The sequence below is a fragment of the Nyctereutes procyonoides genome, unplaced genomic scaffold, assembly GCF_905146905.1.
Source record: "Nyctereutes procyonoides isolate TBG_1078 unplaced genomic scaffold, NYPRO_anot_genome, whole genome shotgun sequence".
In the NCBI taxonomy this organism is placed as follows: Eukaryota; Metazoa; Chordata; class Mammalia; order Carnivora; family Canidae; genus Nyctereutes; species Nyctereutes procyonoides.
The window spans coordinates 32,715,676-32,736,214 of record NW_026575139.1 but is presented as its reverse complement, the minus strand read 5'-3'; the positions used below and the strand labels follow the sequence as shown (position 1 = coordinate 32,736,214).

The window sequence follows — 20,539 nt, the reverse complement described above, 5'->3', positions numbered from 1 at the left end:
CTACAAACTTTGTGGCTCAAAACAGTAGAAATTTATTCTCTTACAGTTTGGGAGGGCAGAAGTCTGACATGAGTTTTACTGGGCCAAAACCAAAGTGTCAGCAGGGCCACATTCCTCTGGGAAACTCTAGGGGAGAATCTGTTTCCTTGCTTTTCCCAGCTTCTAAGGATGCATTCCTTGTATTTGTTGCTTATGACCCCGTCCTCCCATCTTTAAAGCTAATAGCTACACCATCTTCTCTTCTTTTGTAGTAAAACCTTCCTCTGCCTCCCTCTTATAAGAACATTTGTGATTACAATTAAGGCCCACCTACATAATACAAGACTGTTCATTTTTTTTCCCAATATGCTCATCTTCTACTCTTGTCTTTCCTTTCTATAAAACCAGTACTTAGCAATCTAAGGTCATGAGTTTATGAATTGAAGCACCAATTTACATAACTTGATATTGTGATGAATTCAGAAATAATTTGTATTTGCTATTCGAACACCCGTACATGTTTAGATTCATACTTTCTTATTTCCCTTAAGCCTTTTTGTTACCTTCTCTTTCACCTTTGTTGCTCTTGACACTAATGGAGAATTGACCACTATGCCACGGGTGGTGTTTTTCTAAGTGATATGATGAGAGTTTTTAGGACACAATCCTAAAGGCTCCTATATTCCTAGAAGGTCATAGATATCTGAGCTAGATTATTTTTTTCTGGTTTTGTTCAGTATCATTCCATTGTTTATGCTTTATCCTATACCTTTGGAGAGAAAATTTTATTTTGTACTTCTAATATATGATTTATGACTTCTAGAGTTACCAATAAATATATTGTAGCAAAGTAAGCATTAATTTTGTTGTATAATTTATAAGCTGAATGTTTACATTTTCTTTTTTGAATTACAGGATACCAGAAGGTCCCATCGACCAGGCGCCAGCTTCAGGAAGGGTTCGTGCTTTAGAAGAACAGCTTTTGAAGGCCAAAGAACAGATTGAAAATTATAAGAAACAAACTAGAAATGGTTGGTGATTATGTAGTGTTTTTCTTCTTTAATATGTTGATATTACCACAAATAATTAAAATGTTCTTTCATCAAAATATGAAAATGTTAATACTGTTTATTCTTTGACTGCAGGTCTGGGGAAGGATCATGAAATCCTAAGGAGGAGGATTGAAAATGGAGCTAAAGAGCTCTGGTTTTTCCTACAAAGTGAATTAAAGAAATTAAAGAATTTAGAAGGAAATGTACTCCAAAGACATGCAGATGAATTTCTGTCAGATTTGGGACATCATGAAAGGTGCTATTCTTTTTTTACATTTCATTGGGGCTTTGGTAAAGATTATACTCTAAGAATATAAACTGGAATTTTTGTTAATTTCCCTATTGAATGGTAAGTGATACCTACCATATTTAGAAGAAGAGTACTTAAGATTTTAAGGACAATAATTCCCAAGTGTAGTTCATCAACTAAAATATATCACTGGAAAATATTATTTAAAATGTATTTTTAGAAATCTTTATAACCCTAAGTAAACTCTGAAGGTGTCAGCCAGTAATGCATTAAAATATCTTTCTATAAATTTCCTTCATATACAATCAATAATTGGAGTATGCAGTTTTACATTATAGTACATTGGAACTCATACTGAGGCTGGCAGTTATGTTTCTAATTCGCACATTAAAGACTTTAAAATAACACCTTTTTAGGATTTCTAATTAAAGGTTACACATGTTTTTAATAAACGGCTACATTTCTTTTAATTCTTTTCTACTTAGTTGCTTTAGAAAGAAGAACCCGAGATCTCCCTAGTTAAATTTATTTCTCCTGTTTACATATTCCTGAAAATATGCAGTTTATCTTCCATAGAATAGAAAACATTTTGGTACTGGCGTATTCATGCGGAACACAGTGTATCTGAGAATCATTATAAATACAGTGAAACCTGTCCTTAGGCCTGTTATGTATACAAGTCTATATTCCCAGTAGGATTCTGATGGCAATTACTGTCTCATTAATGAACAGTAAAAGAAAAATTGTTGTATTAACACAACCTACCACTGGGAAGAAGAAAAGAATTACCCCACAACCAAGAGATTTATATATATTAACAGCATCCCCAATATTGTACGGATTTGAAATACTGTTTTGCTATTTTAAGTGAAATTACAAATAAAATCCATCGGTTTATTGGAATCATTTTAGCATTAATCTCCAGAAGTAAGCATTAATCTCAAGGGGCATTCAGCAGTCCCTTTTAAAATTTTAGCCATATTTAGACCATTAGACAAATTGCTGATTAATTCCATCCTCATTGCTTCTCTACCCTAAAGCTGATTCTGAGCATCATGATTCTGCTAATTGGAGCTGTATGCTTGTATGCTTTGCTTAATGCAGTTTTATAGGATAATGCAGATCTGAAGAGGATTTGAGTTGGGTAGACTATGTGGTATTTAAAGGACAATTTTGGCTATTGAATTCTTTGTGTTTAAAGTTTGAGTGATTAGATTACTTGAAAATTTAATCTTCAGGTCTTTTCTAAATTAAAATTATTATTTAAAGAATTATTTTGTGCATGTATTTTGTGACTGTATATAGAAATAGAAAAATATGTGCAAATATACAAATGAAAAAAGTGTGGAGCCCTAAAGTTGATGTAAATCATTGTTAAATTTTTTGTAAGTTGAATTTTGTTTTAAATATATTATGATTCCTGACACTACCTTTTAGTATATGTTAAATAATAATATTTCACTGAAAAGAAAATGGAAAGGGACCCCAGTCAGTTTCTTTTGTTATCTTAGGCAGAAATTCTAAGGAACTTGGGATGCAACTCCACTGGGTAGTAATTTCACTTCAGGTAGCTGTATTAGAATGCAATGATAAAATAATGAGCAAAGCACAGCCAGACATTGGAGAAATAACCCTAAAGTTATGAATGTATAAGTAGAGAGAATTTGTGTTTATGCAGAATATGCCATCTCATAATTTTCAAGATTTTTAAGTGTAAGAATTAAAACAGACTTTTGTGTTTGCCTCTGGTGATTTTTACATTGCACAAACATTCCCATTTCACTTTTTCGTTTCCCCAAATGTAGTGTATAGGTTGTCTCTGGACTAAAAGTTTGTGTTCTCTAAGAAATCAGAGGGTGAGTCGATTAGTGTTTTTGTTCATCTTTCCCTATGATCACTCTTGTCATCTTTTGGTTCATAAAGACATCAGTTGGGTGCGTGGGTGGCTCAGTCGGTTGGGCATCTGCCTTCGGCTCAGGTCATGATCTCAGGGTTCTGGGATCCAGCCCTGGTGTCAGTGTCGGGCTCCCTACTCAGTCCCCTCTTCCTCTGCCATTGCCCTCTTATGCTCCATCTCACTCTCTCTCTCTCTCACTCTCTCAAATAAATAAATGAAATCCTTTTAAAAATTTTAAAAAAAGAAAGACATCAATTATAGGAACAAATTTAGAGGCTTTTGTTTCTTCAAAAGGGTTTTTTTCTTTCTTAGAACTTTGTTCTGATAGAAACATTGATCTTTTTTCTTTCTAAGTCAGTTTTATTGTGACATAATTTATATACTATAAAACATATGTATTTTAGTCTATAGTTCTATGAGTTTTCACAAATGCTTGCAGTTTTGTTACCAACACCACAATCAACATACAGAACATTGCTATTAACCCGTGAAGTTTCCTCATGCTCCTTTGTAGTCAGCACCTCCCCATCCCATAGTCCTTGGCAGTCATTAGGTCTGTTTCCTATACCTATAATTTTGCCTTTTCCAGAATTTTATGTAAATGCAATCATTATATTGTGTAGCTTTGAGTGTGGCACAATGCATCTGAGATTCACCCACGTTGTTCTGTGTATTGGTAGTTCATTTCTTTTTATTGCTAAGTAATATCCTATTGTATGGATGTACCATAGGTAGTTTATCCATTCACCAATTGAAGAACATTTGAGTTGTTTATATGTTTTGGTGATTATGAATAAAGCCACTATAAACATTAACATACATGTTTTGGCAGAAACATATTTTCATTTTTTTTGGATTAAATATCTGGAGCGGGATTTGTGGGTCACATATTGAGTGTCTCTTTAATTTACAAGACATGGCCAAACTAGATTTTCAAGTGATAATTTCATTCTAGCAATTGCATGTTACCATACGTCATAGTAATTCAGCCAAGTTTACCTGCTGCTTTTGACAACATTGATCATGAATTGACCGTGGCTTCTTTGAACTAGCAAAAGGGAGATTAACAGTTTAGAGTAATTATTATTGTCATTGTGATTTTATTATTTGTGTAGCAGTACAGCTTCAGTGCTTGAATTTATAGCTATATATATTCATCCCTTAACCTCTGGACATATCATGGGAAATTCTGTCTTATCATCATCTTAGGTTGACTATAGACATATTTAACTTAATCACTGTTGCTTTGGTTCTTTTTGCATTCCTTATATTGCTAGACACCAGGGTTTATGAAATAGTTCCTGGAGCTACTTCTTTCTGGTTTTAGATTATAGCCATTTTTAAACTTCAGACTGAAGGACAGGAGGGCATACAGGGTTGATGAGCTCTTTCTCAATGAAGTTGTCTGAAACTATTGAGAAATAATCTGGTAAAGCAGCAATCTCATTGCCCTGGCCTGGTCTGTATCATCTCATTATCAGTAATATAAAAAAAACAGATTTGATAAGACTGAGGTGAGATGTTTCCCAAATGATAAATAATACTTATGGCTAATTTTGCTGATTGGCTGTTGGATACTGTGTATTGGGGTTATGTAGCAAGGGAAAGGACTTCAACTCAGGTAAGAGGTGCAATCTCTGGTTATAGGGAAGATTAGTGGGCTAATAGCTTATAGATTTATTTGATCAGAACTGCTGATCATAGCTATTGTAGCACAATAGCTTGTGTTTTCACTATTTTTATAAGGTAAATGCTACTAGACTGTCTTTGAAAGGTCAAAGAATTGGTATTTCCACTCTTGAAAAGTTAAGTTTTGTGAACCTTCAAAGCTGTTCTTTGTTTTTTATTTCATCTACACACACACAGAGAGAGGAAGGAATCAAGGAAGACCTTAAGTTCTTTGAGATGTGATTTGATTGAGACTTAAACTACACTGGAATGTAGATACTCATTCTTCAGTTGTTAATTTCTTTGGACAAAGTGTTTTTGTCTGATTGTCTTTCTCCTCAGGAATCAGGCTTATTTTTAAATGCTGTTAGAACACTCCTCCTAATATCCGTGGACAAGGGAACATTGTCATATGAAGTTGTCATTATTCTTCTTATCACTTAGTCTCTATCAACCAGATCATGATTCTCAGAAACACCCTCCCCTAAAATAAAATTTGCACTGGAAGGAGAATCTAAAGAAAGAAAAGAAAAGGTGTCTCATCTAATGGCTCTGATTTTGCTTTGTCTGCCCCCAACCTTACATCTCCTTGAGTGTGGTTTCCAAACTCAAGAATGATTTGACATTAAAAATAGTTAGGTAGGATTTCCTACATGTCAGTTACTGTGATAAAGGCTTTCCATTCATTGTCTTATTTTATCAGCTTAGTGATACTTTGAGGCAAGTATTATTATTTCCCATTTTATAAATAAAGTTATATTCAGGCTTAGAGAAATTAGAGTTTACACAAGTAAGTAGCTAAGCTATTTTACTCCAAAATACTTTTCCTTAATTGCTAAATTCTTTTTTACACATGGGGATATAAGTCTTTTATCATAGCATTGTGTTGATTAAATGTGGGAAAATATATAAAACACTTTCCACAGTGACTGAAACATTATAGATTATAGTGGGTTCTAAGGAGACCTGCGTAAGGAAAGCCCCAAAAGAAGATATAAATAGAAAACTCTTAGATGCTGCAGGGCAAGCACAGATAAGGGGAAATTGCTCAGTAGAAAGAATTTCAAGGTTTAGAACCTAAACATGAGGTTGGTAGGGCATCACTCATCAAGTAGCATAATCAGTAGCCTTATGTGATAGTATGAACTATTTTTGTTCTTGCTCTTCTGGACTCTTCCCCACCCATGTGGGCTGTCAAAAAGAGATGGTCCTAAACTTCCTCCTTGAGACCAGGAAGGCAAAAGGAACATTGTCTCCCTATCTGTCTCCTGGTGACATTTTTATCCTTTGCACTGCTTATTTCTGCCCCAGGAGCAAATCATAGTAAAAGCAGCCTTGGACAAAGCCCAAGTAAGTTTTCTTGCCTGTAATCCAGATTTACTTATGGGTTAGACTCTGTGGTATAGCCTCTCTTAGTCACGTTTACTTTAACAAATGATGGATCCTTCACCTTGATATTTTCTTGAATTACGTCTGCTCTTTGCTCACCCTCAGAGGGGAATTTTTGTCTTTAACATTTCGAATCAGGTATAAACAAAATACTCTACTTGTGGTTCTTCATTGACATAACTGAGACAGACTGAAACATTTAAAAATGGTTTTATGGGTATTAAAATATAGAACTAGGAAAATTAACTGAAAATACAAAAAACATAAATGTAGCCCAGCTTTTGAAATAGAAGTTTGATACCTGTCATAGCTGGCTTGCACTCAGAGTCACAGATTATATTCTAGTCTACTGGTTATCTTCAGGCATACTACCTCAAGTGACTAGCACTAGTCTGCTGTTATTTTGCCTGGGTTTGTATTTCCCACGCTTTGACCTGGCCTCATACCAGACCTTAAGATTTACCACCTACCTCCCAAATTTCTTGATATCTATTCATAGTCTAAACCAAGACAGCCAGATTACCAGCTTTTGGAACACTTCTAGGAAATTTAATCTTAGTAGTCACTGAAAACTCATCATTTCTGTAGATGACTTTTAGTCACCTTGTTTCCCAGTAATGATCCATAACTTTCTATTTGATTATTCTCATGTCTTTGGCTGAAAGATGATAAATTTTATGGGATGGTAACTTCTAAATATTATTGTATCAGCGAAGAATTAATTTAAATTTAAGATTGTAGGGCAGGCCAGGTGGCTCAGGGGTTTAGCGCCGCCTTCAGCCCAGGGCGTGATCCTAGAGACCCAGGATGGAGTCCCACAACGAGGTCCCTGCATGGAGCCTGCCTCTCCCTCTGCCTGTGTCTCTGCCTCTCTCTCTCTCCTCTCTGTGTATTCTCATGAATAAATAAATAAAATCTTAAAAAAATAATAAGATTGCAGGCTACCTGGGTGGCTCAGTCGGTTAAGCATCTGCCTTTGGCTCAGGTCGTGATCTTGGAGTCCTGGGATTATGTCCCACATCAGGCTCCCTGCTCAGTTGGGAGCCCACTTCTCCCTCTCCCTCTGCTGTTTCCCTTGCTTGTGCTCTCTGGCTCCCTCTCTGTCAAATAAATAAATAAAATATTTAAAAAGAATAAAAAATAAAAATAAGATTGTTTCCTGGGCTTGTCTTCCTTACATGGTCTCTAACAGGAAGGCCAAGAAAAAAGATTTTAAAAGCAAGCTTGATTTTAGTTGACTCTTGGAATAGTGTAGCTGAGACTCTGTGTTATCATAAAAAATTAGTGCACTTTTTTCTTTTTCTTTTTTCTTTTTTTGATATTTGGCTCTCTAATTATAAGCTTGGTTATCCTATTTTCTTAACAGGTAGGGATTGATGTGAATTAATTGCCAAGACTTAGTACTGATGTAATTTGGTAAAAACATTCATTATTTTTTCTAATTTATTAAAAGATATAGAGATTAGCTTTTATTCCCACTGGTTAAAGAATGGCTTGCTTACTATGATGTGAAAGCATAACTGAGCCAATTTTTATATTTCAAAGAACCCTCACCTCCGAATTAGACCTAATGTAGTTTTTACCTGTATACAGTGAAATGAAATGTAGTGCTATTTGTCAATGAGTATGTGTAGGTTTAATGTTAAAGCCATGCAGAGCATATTGGATTTCCTTTTTTTCCTTCAATAGGCATTTTCCTGTAAACTGCTTATTTATCCCACTATACTACATCTCCAGAAAGAGTACTGCTATTTAAAGTTGAGGGTTACAGGATCCCTGGGTGGCTCAGCGGTTTGGTGCCTGCCTTTAGCCCAGGGCGCGATCCTGGACTCCCGGGATCGAGTCCCGTGTCGGGACTCCCGGCATGGAGCCTGCTTCTCCCTCTGCCTGTGTCTCTGCCCCCCCTCCCACCGTCTATCACGAATAAATAAATAAATCTTTTTTAAAAAAAGTTGAGGCTTACAGCAGGGAGTCTGCTTGAGGATTCTCTCCTTTTCCCCTCCCCCCTGCTCACACATCTGCACACACTGTCTCTCAAATAAATTAAAAAAATATATATATATATATAAACCCTGAGGGCAGCCCCGGTGGGGCAGCAGTTTAGCACCGCCTGCAGCCCAGGGCATGATCCTGGAGACCCTAGATCGAGTCCCACATCAGGCTCTCTGTATGATGCCTGCTTCTCCCTCTGCCTATGTCTCTGCCTCTCTCTCTCTGTCTCTGTGAATAAATAAATAAAATCTTTAAAAAAATAAAAAATAAAAAATAAAATAAATAAATAAATAAACCCTGAGAAACTAATTTAAATAAACTTCCAGCGGAGCCCTGTAGCACCATTATAGTCTAAGACTTCTCATGTGTTTCCATGATCAACTCACACAATTTCTTATGGGTAGTGACATTTCCCCTAATAAAAGTAAAACTTTAGGGATCCCTGGGTGGCTCAGCAGTTTAGCGCCTACCTTTAGCCCAGGGCGTGATCCTGGAGTCCCGGGGTCGAGTCCCACGTCGGGCTTTCTGCATGGACTCTGCTTCTCCCTCTGCCTGTGTCTCTGCCTCTCTCTCTGTGTGTGTCTCTCAGGAATAAATAAAATCTTTTTTTAAAAAATGTAAAACTTTATTTTTTTTAAATTTTTTATTTATGAGAGAGAGAGAGAGAGAGAGAGAGAGAGAGAGAGAGGCAGAGAGACACAGGCAGAGGGAGAAGCAGGCTCCATGCACCAGGAGCCTGATGTGGGATTCGATCCTGGGTCTCCAGGATCGCGCCCTGGGCCAAAGGCAGGCGCCAAACCGCTGCGCCACCCAGGGATCCCTAAAAAATGTAAAACTTTATAAAAATACTGTAGGCTACCTAAAAATCCATAGGGGCCTCAGTTTTATAATCTGAAAAAACTTAAAAGTTGAACCTCTATCCATTGTGTAAGACTATAAGTTAATTTCTTTTTTATTTTTAAGATTTTATTTATTTATTCATGAGAGACACAGAGAGGCAGAGACATAGGCAGAGGGAGAAGCAGGCTCCATGTGTGACTCAGTCCCTGGACTCCAGGATCACAAACTGAGCCAAAGGCAGATGCTCAACCAGTGAGCCACCCAGGCATCCCTTTAAATAATTTTCTATGATAGTAAATAAGACTTTAGTTTTTCCTGTGTGGTGTTATTGGTTTTTTATTAAATGGTTTAGCAACTAGTTAAGAGCCAGGAATAACAGAGAATTAAGACTATGCCATGTACTCCTAGGTAAATCACAATTTTTAAAGGCTAGCTTCATTATCTCCTAAATGAGTTCTCACTGATCAAACCTCTTCTTAAGAGTCCTGTAAGGCACTGGGTATTGGATCATTTTTCTGACTGGCCATCAGTACCATGTCACCCACACCCAATAGTTACTTTTTCTTAGTTGTAGAACTATTCATAGGCACTCTTCATATACAAGGTAAAAGCTCTAAAACAACTCTGAGGCATTGTAGTGTAAATAGCAATGCCTAGTCTGTTCAGCTTTCTACAACAAAAATACCAAAGACTGTGTAGTTTATAAACAACAGAAACTTATTTCTCACAGTTCTGGAGCCAGGAAGTCCAAGATCTAGTCCATATTTGGTATCTGGTAAGGACCTGCTTTCTTGTTCATGGACAGCACTTTCTCACTGTGTCCTCACATGGCAGAAGGGGTTAGGGAGTTCTGTGGGGTCTTTTATAAGAGCACTAATCCCATTCTTAAGAGTTCCGCCCTCATGACCGAAGCACCTCCCAAAGGTCCAAATATGGCCCGTAGCCTGTTTTTATAAATAAAGTTTTATTGGAAAACAGGCACATGCATTCATTTACATATTGTCTATGGCAGCTTTCCTGCTACAAAAGCTACAGAGGCCCACAAAGCCTGAAATATGTACTATCTGGTTCTTTACAGAAAAATGTTTGCTGAACCTTGGTTTAGACCATTGTTTAATAAGACTTATGTCAGAACTTTCCTCTATCTTTTATTCCAACCACTCAGAGTGTTTATGTATGAAGAGATCATTTAAGTGGGGAAAGGAAATGACAGAGAGAACAAAAATGTAGTATTCAAATACTGGCACCAACTTATTTCTCTCCCTTATATTAATTTACCTATTTCTTTGCTGTGGGTTTCCATTTCCCCCAATGTCTGTAGCACTTTGCAATGGGAAATAAATGACTGGCCAGCTGACTGCCATGGGAAAAACCACCATGTTTTTCTCAACAGTGGAAATTTACTGAAGGAATGAATCTTGGATGTTAGGAACTAATTATTGAATTTCACAGTCTTAATAGAAAATAAAGGAAGAAAACCAGCATCAGTGTGAGCACCAATCTTTATGAAGAATTTGGTTCTCTTCTTATGACTCTGTGTAATCCTATGATGAAGTACAAATAAGTTAGACCTCCAAATGTTGTTTGTCTATAGGTCTATAATGACGGATCTATACTACCTCAGTCAAACAGATGGAGCAGGTGATTGGCGGGAAAAAGAGGCCAAAGATCTGACAGACCTGGTCCAGCGGAGAATAACATACCTTCAGGTAAGAAAATTAGGTAAAGAAGTAAACCTGAGTGAGAAAAGAAGGAAAATCATATAAGCATATAAGAGATGCTGTTGGTTTTTAGTCTTTCTAGCCCTTGTTTTTTTAAAGTATTTACTCATTTTACGTATTTATTCAGAAAGATGCTATGTTATACCTCCAGTACAATACAAAGATGGCTAAAACAAAGTCCCTGCCTTAAAGGAGCTACTGCTTACACATACACACACACACACTACCATGCAAAGTAGAAAGTGATATTTTATGTGCGACATACAGGTGAAATGTTCATTGGAGGAAGAAGATGTCAGGGATAGCTTTGTGGAAAAGCTATTTGAATTGAGCTGAAAAGGATGATTAGGTAGGATTTAGACACATAGAAATGGAAAAGAGTATACTAGCTGGAGCATATGATATGAATAATAGTCCATAGCCAGGAAAGTGCAGGACAGGAACCCATTGAGTAATGGAATATTTTAATTTGTCTGGAGTTTTGGGTTGTATGAATAGGTGGGGTATAAAATAAGCTGGAAAAGGTAGGTTTGGGAGCCAAATTGCAGGGTTCTTTGGGTGCCGGTTAAGCTTTATGTTGTATAAGCAGCAAGTGGTTGCTGAGAGAATTTGTTACATAAACATCATTTTAACAATAAACAGCCTCAAGTCCTAGGCCCTTTTAAATGTATTCTCTTCATTTTTTGTGTGTTCTTCTAACTCTTATTAATATGCATGCCCAATCTTAACTATTTCTAATAACAGAAGTGGTTTACTTTTTAAATTTTGGATTTTTGCTTAATATGCTTTTTTCCATTTTGGAATTACAACCCACTTTTGAAAGATTTTTAAATCTAAGAGTGGCATGATGAGGGTGTTGCTATTAATTCGAAAGTATTATTTTGGCTGAACTGGAATAGTATAGGAAGAGACTAGAGGCAAGGAGACCATTTAGAAAGTGAGGACCACCCTGCAGATGAGAAATATGGAGATATGTGGCAGTTTGCATTGGAAATGAAGAGACAAAATTGAGAGAGACTGGGAAGGTATAATTGATAGGCCCTTCCAAGTGGCTGAGAGAGCTGAAGTGACTGGGATGATGGGGGCATTGTTATCTGACAGGGAACTTAAAGAATAGTCTTGGGGTAAACAATGAATTAGTAAGTAACTTCAAAATGCTTGAAGTTGGAAACATGCCCATCCATTTCTAATACTATGGATGGTATACTTTCTGTGTACAGTTACTCTGCTTTCCTTCTAAGGTTGAAGTGCCTTGTAAAAGCAAAATAATAGCCAGTGACCTAATTCTCTATATTTCAAGGTGCACGTTTTCCTACACTTACAAAGGAAAAAAATAGAAAATCAAGTGTTTAAAGAGATCATTAAAAACCAAACTGATCTTGGCATGCTGTCTTGGTCTCATACTCCCATGACCATTTATCAGGGGTGTCTGCAGAATGAGAAACACTTGCCTCCTGTAGGGAAGAGGTAATTATCTCCTATCAACCAGAACTTCATTCAATGAACTGTAAACAGCTGGTGGTGCAGAACTATCATCCTCATTTAAAATGGAAATAACTATAGTTTCTGAGTTTCTTCCATTTCCACATATTCATTAGATTTTATTCAACAAAAGTTATATTTAAACTATGATTTGGTCATAGTTCAACTCTGCATACTGTTAACAAGTACCTGCCACCTGCTTTAGTTTATTTTTTCTCCTTGGCCAAGTGCTTTTACTTGTAGTGCAAATCTGATCCTCTATGTGCTAATTTCTGTGGTTCTATATTAGAGAATTTCACTTGTAAATCATGCTATGATTTAAAACCATGTTGACTTTATTAATCTTTTAGAGTAGAGCAAAACAGCATTTCAGTTGGACCTTACTTTCACTTTCAAATATTGCCATTTAACAGATGCTTACTTTCATGCTTTTCTTCAAGGAGATGAGGAAAATCTCAGTAGGAAAAAACATATTTCAGAAAAATATTTTTCTTTAATTATTTAATGTATTCATGATCAGTTTTTCTGTCTAGTCCAAAAGCTCTTTGAATTCAGGAACTATATTTTTAACATATTATTTGTTAGAGATTAACAATGCCAGTCACTTGCACTTTCCCTTCTTTGGCTACTACAGGTAAATAAGAGTCCTTTCTCCCACTCCAACAAAATTAAGCACTTATGTTAGTAAAGAATGCTTTCTCTGACTGGAACTTTTATTCCCAGTCTAGAAAAGCACAGCAGCTACTTTAAAAAGAATGATTTGACTGGTTCAACTAAATGAATTCGAGAGTTTAATCAGATGAGGTCAGCTATTTTTACATATTTTTTAAGTGATTACATTTTTTTCTTGTTATAACTTTTCTTGGTATTCAAATGTACTGGTGTTCCCAAACCATTGCTTTAAGTGAAATACTATTGTAAAAAGGCTATTTAAGCAACTTAAATCCCAAAAGACATCAACAGGCTTAGAAACTGAGTACTATACTAGAAAATAAATATGTAAAGGACGATAATAGCTTCTTGGTCTTTTGGCTAGAATCAAGTGTAAAGGAGGATAAAGAAAAAAATCTTTGACCTTGGGCAGCCCGGCTGGCTCAGCGGTTTAGCGCCGCCTTTGGCCCAGGGTGTGATCCTGGAGACCCGGTCCCGCAGTCCCGCATCGATCCCATGTCCGGCTCCCTGATGGAGCCTCCTTCTCCCTCTGCCTGTGTTTCTGCCTCTCTCTCTCTCTCTCTCTCTCTCTCTCTCTCTCTCTCTCTTTGTGTCTCTCATGAATAAATAAATAAAATATTTTTTAAAAAAACCTTGACCTTTGATACCTGTATTCTACATAAAAATAAGTAGTTTACATAACTTAATGGAGAATTTACAAGATTCTTTTTATTTGGCCTATCAGGCAGCAGTTATATAAAAAATGATAATAATTTATAGCTAACAAGGAAATAATAGGGAAAAGGTACAATAAGAGAGGGGATCCCTGGGTGGCTCAGTGGTTTAGCGCCTGCCTTCGGCCCAGGGCGTGATCCTGGAGTCCCAGGATCTAGTCCCAGGATCGAGTCCCATGTTGGGCTCCCTGCATGGAGCCTGCTTCTCCCTCTGCCTATGTCTGTGCCTCTCTCTCTCTCTCTTTCTCTCTCTGTCTCTCCTGAATAAATAAAAAAATCTTTAAAAAAAAAAGGTGCAATAAGAGAAAATGTTTTTAATAGTTCAAATCTGTTTGGGAGATTTTAGTCATACCTTATTGTATTCCTAATAAATAATTCAGATGATTTTATAATTTACTTCAGTGATTGGTTCGGACAGTTGAAATCATTTTAAGCTTTAATAGATTTTTACTCATTTTGATGAAATTTAGTATCAGTTCTCATTATTACTAGTAAGCATTATTTTATTTTATTTTTATTTAAATTTGCCAACATGTAGTATAACACCCAGTGCCCTCCTTAATGTCTGTCACCAGTTACCCTATTCCCCCATCCACCTCCTCCATCCATATATATGTGTGTGTGTGTGTGTGTGTGTGTGTGTGTGTGTATATATATATATATACACACACACACACATACATACCACATTTTCTTTATCCATTCATCTGTTGAAGGACATCATGGCTCCTTCCACAGTTTGTCTGTTGTGGACATTGCTGCTATGAACATTGGGGTGCAGGTGTCCCATCATTTCATGACATCTGTATCTTCGGGGTAAATACCCAGTAGTGCAATTGCTGGTTCATAGGGTAGCTCTATTTTTAACTTCTTGAGGAACCTCCACACTGTTTTCCAGAGTGCCTGTAGCAGCTTGCCTTCCCACCAACAGTGCATGAGGGTTCCCCTTTCTCCACATCCCCAACATCAGCAACATTTGTTGTTTCCTGTCTTGTTAATTTTAGCCATTCTCGCCCATGTAAAGTGGTATCTCATGGTGGTTTTGATTTGTATTTCCGTGATGCCAAGTGATGTGGAGCATTTTTTCATATGCTTGTTGGCCATGGGTAGGTCTTCTTTAGAGAAATGTCTGTTCGTGTCTTCTGTCCATTGCTTGACTAGATTGTTTGTTTTTTGGGTGTTGAGTTTGATAAGTTCTTTATAGATCTTGGATACTAGCCCTTTATCTGATATGTCATCTGCAAATATCTTCTCCCATTCTGTAGGTTGTCTTTTAGTTGTGTTGACTGTTTTCTTTGCTGTGCAGAAGCTTTTTATCTTGATGAAGTCCCAATAGTTAATTATTGCTTTTGTTTCCCTTGCCTTCATAGATGTGTCTTGCAAGAAGTTGCTGTGGCCAGCTTCAACAAGGTTGCTGCTTGTGTTCTCCTTTGTGATTTTGATGGATCCTTGTCTCGCATTTAGATCTTTCAACCATTTTGAGTTTATCTTTGTGTATGGTGTGAGAGAACGGTCCAGTTTCACTCTTCTGCATGTGGCTGTCCAGTTTTCCCAACACCAGTTGTTGAAGAGACTGTCTTTTTTTCCATTGGATATTCTTTCCTGCTTTGTTGAAGATGAGTTGACCATAGAGTTGAGGCTCCATTTCTGAGTTCTCTATTCTGTTCCATTGATCTGTGTGTCTGTTTTTGTGCCAATACCATACTGTCTTGATGATCACAGCTTTGTAATACAACTTGAAGTCAGGCATTGTGATGCCTCCAGCTTGGGTTTTCTTTTTCAACACTCCTCTGGCTCTTTGGGGCCTTTTCTGGTTCCATACAAATCTTAGGATTATTTATTCCAACTCTGTGAAGAATGACCATGGTATTTTGGTAGGGATTGCAGTGAACGTATAAATTGCTCTGGGTAGCATGGACATTTTCACAATATTTATTCTTCCAGTCCATGAGCATACAATGTTCTTCCATCTCTTTATATCTTCCTGAATTTCTTTCATAAGTGTTCTATAGTTTTTAGAGTACAGATCCTTTACCTCTTTGGTTAGGTTTATTCCTAGGTGTCTTATGGTTTTGGGTGCAATTGTAAAATTTTCTAAACTCTGATTTATTTAAAGTGTAATATAAAACCTGGTCAAAGAAAACAACCTGCATTAAGCTTTCATCTTAATCAATAATAGGTTTCAGTTTAAATCTAAGCCTTTTTGCAATTCCAACCCATTGACATTCATTATGTCTCATGAAAATGCTGCTTGACTTAGTCACGTAGTTCAGTCAAGTTTCATTTCCATTTTAGATTTTCATTCATTAATTTTATATCTTGGTTTTACTTAGGAGAAGCCATTTCACAAAAGATATTAGAAAATAAAAAAATACTTATGGCAACTAGACTTCATTGGGACAAAGTTCTACGGTTGTCTTAGTTAAAATAATTTTCTCTTTAGAGCTGAAGGGCTTATGGTGTAGTATAAAAAGACTAAACTGACTAAAAGATTATAATAATCTTATTGAGCAACCTTGAATATGCTATTAGGCTCTAGTAGAATGGTGCAAGTAATTCTCTTAAGGTGTTTGTCTTCTATATGTTTACTTAAAATGTTCTTTATCCATAAAGTAACCATGTAATATTGGGTTGGTTTAAGTACCATTTTGTGGTGGTCTTTACAAGTGTGCTGTGTAATGATAACAAATTGAGAAAGTGCTGTTTTTTATATTTTGAAATCTAGTTTCTGATATCAATTCCAGGCTCATTTTAAAAACTATACATTGCTGATATTGTCATTATGAGTCCACATTTTGCCATAATATAAGTCATTTTTCTAGACTTTTGAATGACATGGAAGAGATTCTATTTTCATTACTGTTATTAGAATTTACTTTGTGGCTTCTAATTAGCTCATATTAAATTCTAGTCTGGTTATATTAAACACACTGAATGATAGAGATCACAATGCCTTTGTTTCTTAACTTGTTTGAAACAGTTTGAATTCACAGTGGTGAGAGCTACTAGTTATGGCATATAGCTTATGGCAAAAAGCATTTCCCAGTTTAACTTGAAATTACCTGTCTTCTGGTTCAGGATGATTTTTTTTCTACCTAGACCCAAAGTTGACTATTTAAGTAATATTGAGCCCATTTTCAGTGGAATCTAAGCAAAGCATATAAAAAGTAACAATAGTAAAAGATGTCCTTTTTTTAGGGATTTGTTTATGTTGTGAATAGGACTTTTACTGGAAATCAGTAGGGTGATAATTTTCCTTTTTTTCATAGAATAGTAAAAAATGTGCAAATAAAAAACAAGTATTCTACTTCTTAAATGATGATAGACAAATAGATAAATATTTGTTTTTTCCATTCAAATATAACAGACTGGCTAGAGAAATAGTAATTTCTCTTTTCCTGTATGGATTCCAGCAACTGTAGATGGTCTATAAAATGGAAAGTGGCCAGGTCATACTAGGAATGCATTGTTGGGGCTATTAAACATGTATTCCAGATTTTGAAGAAACCCTAACTCCCAACACAAAATGTAGACACATTTGTCTTTGACAAAACAAATTCTTTAAAATAGATTTAATGCAAGGCACCGGGTGGCTCAGTGGTTAGGTGTCTGCCTTTGGCCCAGGGCATGATCCCGGGGTCCTGGGATCAAGTCCAACATCAGGCTCCCCACGGGGAGCCTGCTTCTCCCTCTGCTTATATCTCTGCCTCTCTCTGTGTGTCTCTCATGAATAAATAAATAGAAATATAAAATAAAATAAATAAAATATATTTAAGGCGAGGGGCCCTGGTGGCTCAGTTGGTTAAGCGTCTGCCTTCAGCTCAGGTCTTGTTCCCAGGGTCCTGGGATTGAGCCCTGCATCGGGCTCCCTGCTCTTCCCTTGGCTATTCTCCCTGCTTGTGCTCTTCCCTTTCTCTCTCTCTCTCTCTCTCTCTCTCTCTCTCTCTCTCTCTCTCTCAAATAAATAAAATAAAGTTAGAATATAACTATAAATTTTATTTGTCTGCTGGTGTACTGATCATGAGATCAAACCCATCATCAGGTATTCTCAGAGTTGTAAAATGTGTTCTACTGAGTGATTCAGGCAACACTTGTATTTCTGACCAACAAGGATGAAAACTAAAAATAAAGTCAGAGGTACTAATATTTATAACTCATTAGGCAAAGTCATTAGCTCAGCTGTATTAAGATGTTAATTAAATATATAAAACGACTGGAGTAGGTAGAAACTTTCACAACCTTTCCTTGTTTGAAAGAAATTATTAGTTTTAGAGAGATCAAATGGAGAAAAGTAGACAGTTTCTTAGATCTAAGACTTAAGAATATACTGAGAAGGAGAATATCTTTCCCAAGAACAAGAATATAAACAGGTTTGATGAGGGAGTAACAAGAAGTGGTAAGTAGATACAACATCAAGAATAGCTTTCATAAAATGAAAGAGGGGAATTGTTATACTAAAAGTCGATGGATAAAGGTGGTGATGAGAAAAAAGGAAAATTTATTAAAGTTAGTTTTCTAAGCATTATTAAAAACCACACTATCTTGAATTCTTATAGATTTTACAGAGTCCTTGCATGTGGGAGCATAGGTCTGATTGAATTGTTTGTTTATTCAATAAGTATTTGGATGTACTAGACATTAGGTATGTTGCTAAGGATTTAGGATGATGAACAAACAGGGTATGTTGTCTGCTCTTGGAAAGCTTAAAGTTTAGTAACATTCTCAGAGTATCTCTGAATTAATTATCCTCAGAAATACATACTTGCACACACACACACATTGTTTTTTTTTAATTCCCATAGTTTTGTTTTGTTTTGAGGTTTATATTTCTGTCTCATTATTTGGATCTTTTTCCTAATTCCCCTATTACACTAATTTTGATACAGGCTTTTTTATTATCCCTTAAATTTTTTTTATTATGGAAAATTTCAACATATATAAAAATGAGAGACTCGTGAACCCCTATGTACACCTTATCCAGCTTTAATAATTATGAATTCATGCTCAGTTTGTTTCATCTATACTGCCACCCGTCCTTACCATCTCCAGGATCATTTTGAAGCAAATCCCAGATATTTATCATTTTATTTATAAATGTTTCAGAATACATTTCTAAAAGTTTAAGATACTTTTCCAAAACATAACCACATACTATTACTCCACCTAGCATACTAAGAATAGTTATTTAATATAATCAAATAACCAGTCATCGATCAAATTTCTCTGATTGCCAAGCACATTTTAATGTGCTAATCAAAAATTGATTATCTGGGGAGGAATTCCAAGAAATGGCAGAGTGGGAAGCACCAAGAATCTGTCTCCTCACCTAGACATCAGTTGCACTGCAGAAACTATGTAATATAACTATTTTGGAACTCTGGAGTAAGTTGAAGGCTTACAACTTACAGGGGAAATCTTCAACTATAAATTGCAGTTAAGTTTGGTTAATTTCATCTGTTAGTTCCATAGCAGCTACCCACCTCATACCCCCAGCCTCATGACAGACAGCTGTTATGTGTTCCTAGAATGCAAGGATGGTCCAACACATGAAAATTGATCACTATAGTATGCTGCATCACCAAAATAAAGGAAAAAACCCATTTGACCATCTTGATTGCTGCAGAAAAAAACGTTCAACAAAATCCAGTACTTTTTCATGATAAAAAGACGGAACAAAATAGGAACAGAAGGAAATGACCTCAACATATAAAAGCTTGATTTTTTTGTATATTGATATTGTATCCTACAACTTTATTAAACTCATACATTAATTCAAGTAGCATTTTTGTAGATTCCATCAGGTTTACCACATAAATTATCATGTCATACCTAAATAGAGACATTTAGTCATTTTCAGTTTGGATGCCATTTTTGCAGTATTCTCTTAAAAGCCACTTATCTTAATTAAATAGTGTAACTTAATATTAGCATAACAATATAGTGAATTACAAATTTAGTTCCTTCTTTTAAAATCATTGCCAAAGTCTGATTTGGGATTTTAGGTTTCTTAGCAAGAGTTTAAAAACATTTTGAAGGGGATCCCTGGGTGGCTTAGCAGATGAGCATCTGTCTTTGGCTCAGGGCATGATCCCGTGGTCTTGGGATTGAGTTCCACATTGGGCTCCCTGCATGGAGCCTGTTTCTCCCTCTGCCTGTGTCTCTGCCTCTCTCTCTCTCTATGTCTCTCATGAATAAATAAATAAAATCTTAAAAAAACAAAACAAAACATTTTGAGATGTCCAGTGGTTATGGAGGAACTTTTTAAATTCCTAGCAGTGTAGTCAGCACAACTATGCCAGCACTCTGTTGTTGTTGTTGCTGTTGTTGTTTTTTAAATATTTATCTGAGAGAGAAAGAGAGAGATTATGAGCAGGAGAGTCAGAGGGAGAGAGAGAGAATCTGAAGCATGTGCATTGAGCATGGATTCTGATGCAGAGCTCCATCTCACAACCATGGTGGGATCTTGACCTGAGCTGAAACCAATAATTAGTCACTTAACTGACTGCACCACCCAGGCACCCCAGCATTTTGTTGTTTTTAAGTTTACATATTTCTTATATATTCATATCTTCTTAATTACCAATAAGAAAGGCATTTTTTTGTGTGTGTTTAACTTCTGTTTATTTTTTCTGCCAAGTTTTTTTTCAATGCCAGTTAGTTAACATATGGTATAATATTAGTTTAAGAAAGGCTTTTTTAAAACATCATTCCTTAGTAGAAGTATATAAGAGAATGCATGTGAGGTTCTTAACATCTATTACCTAGAAAAAAAATAAGCAACTGACAACATTCTGGGTGCTTGCTACTCCCCTACCTAATATTTTATCCTCTTTACTTTTTTTGAAAATGTTGAACTTAAATTAAATTTTATTTAATATAGGTCT

General features: G+C 36.1%; 1 protein-coding gene across 4 annotated transcripts in view; it reads left to right on the top strand.

Annotated features, from left to right (window-relative positions):
- FUT8 (fucosyltransferase 8) overlaps positions 1 to 20,539 on the top strand; it is a 313,536-nt gene that overhangs the window by 209,746 nt on the left and 83,251 nt on the right. For all 4 annotated transcript variants that reach the window (XM_055304476.1, XM_055304477.1, XM_055304478.1 and 1 more), the window contains 3 exons: positions 895 to 1,010; positions 1,125 to 1,287; positions 10,662 to 10,776. In XM_055304476.1, the coding sequence (XP_055160451.1) occupies positions 895 to 1,010; positions 1,125 to 1,287; positions 10,662 to 10,776 (394 nt within the window). The remainder of the gene's footprint in view (positions 1 to 894; positions 1,011 to 1,124; positions 1,288 to 10,661; positions 10,777 to 20,539) is intronic.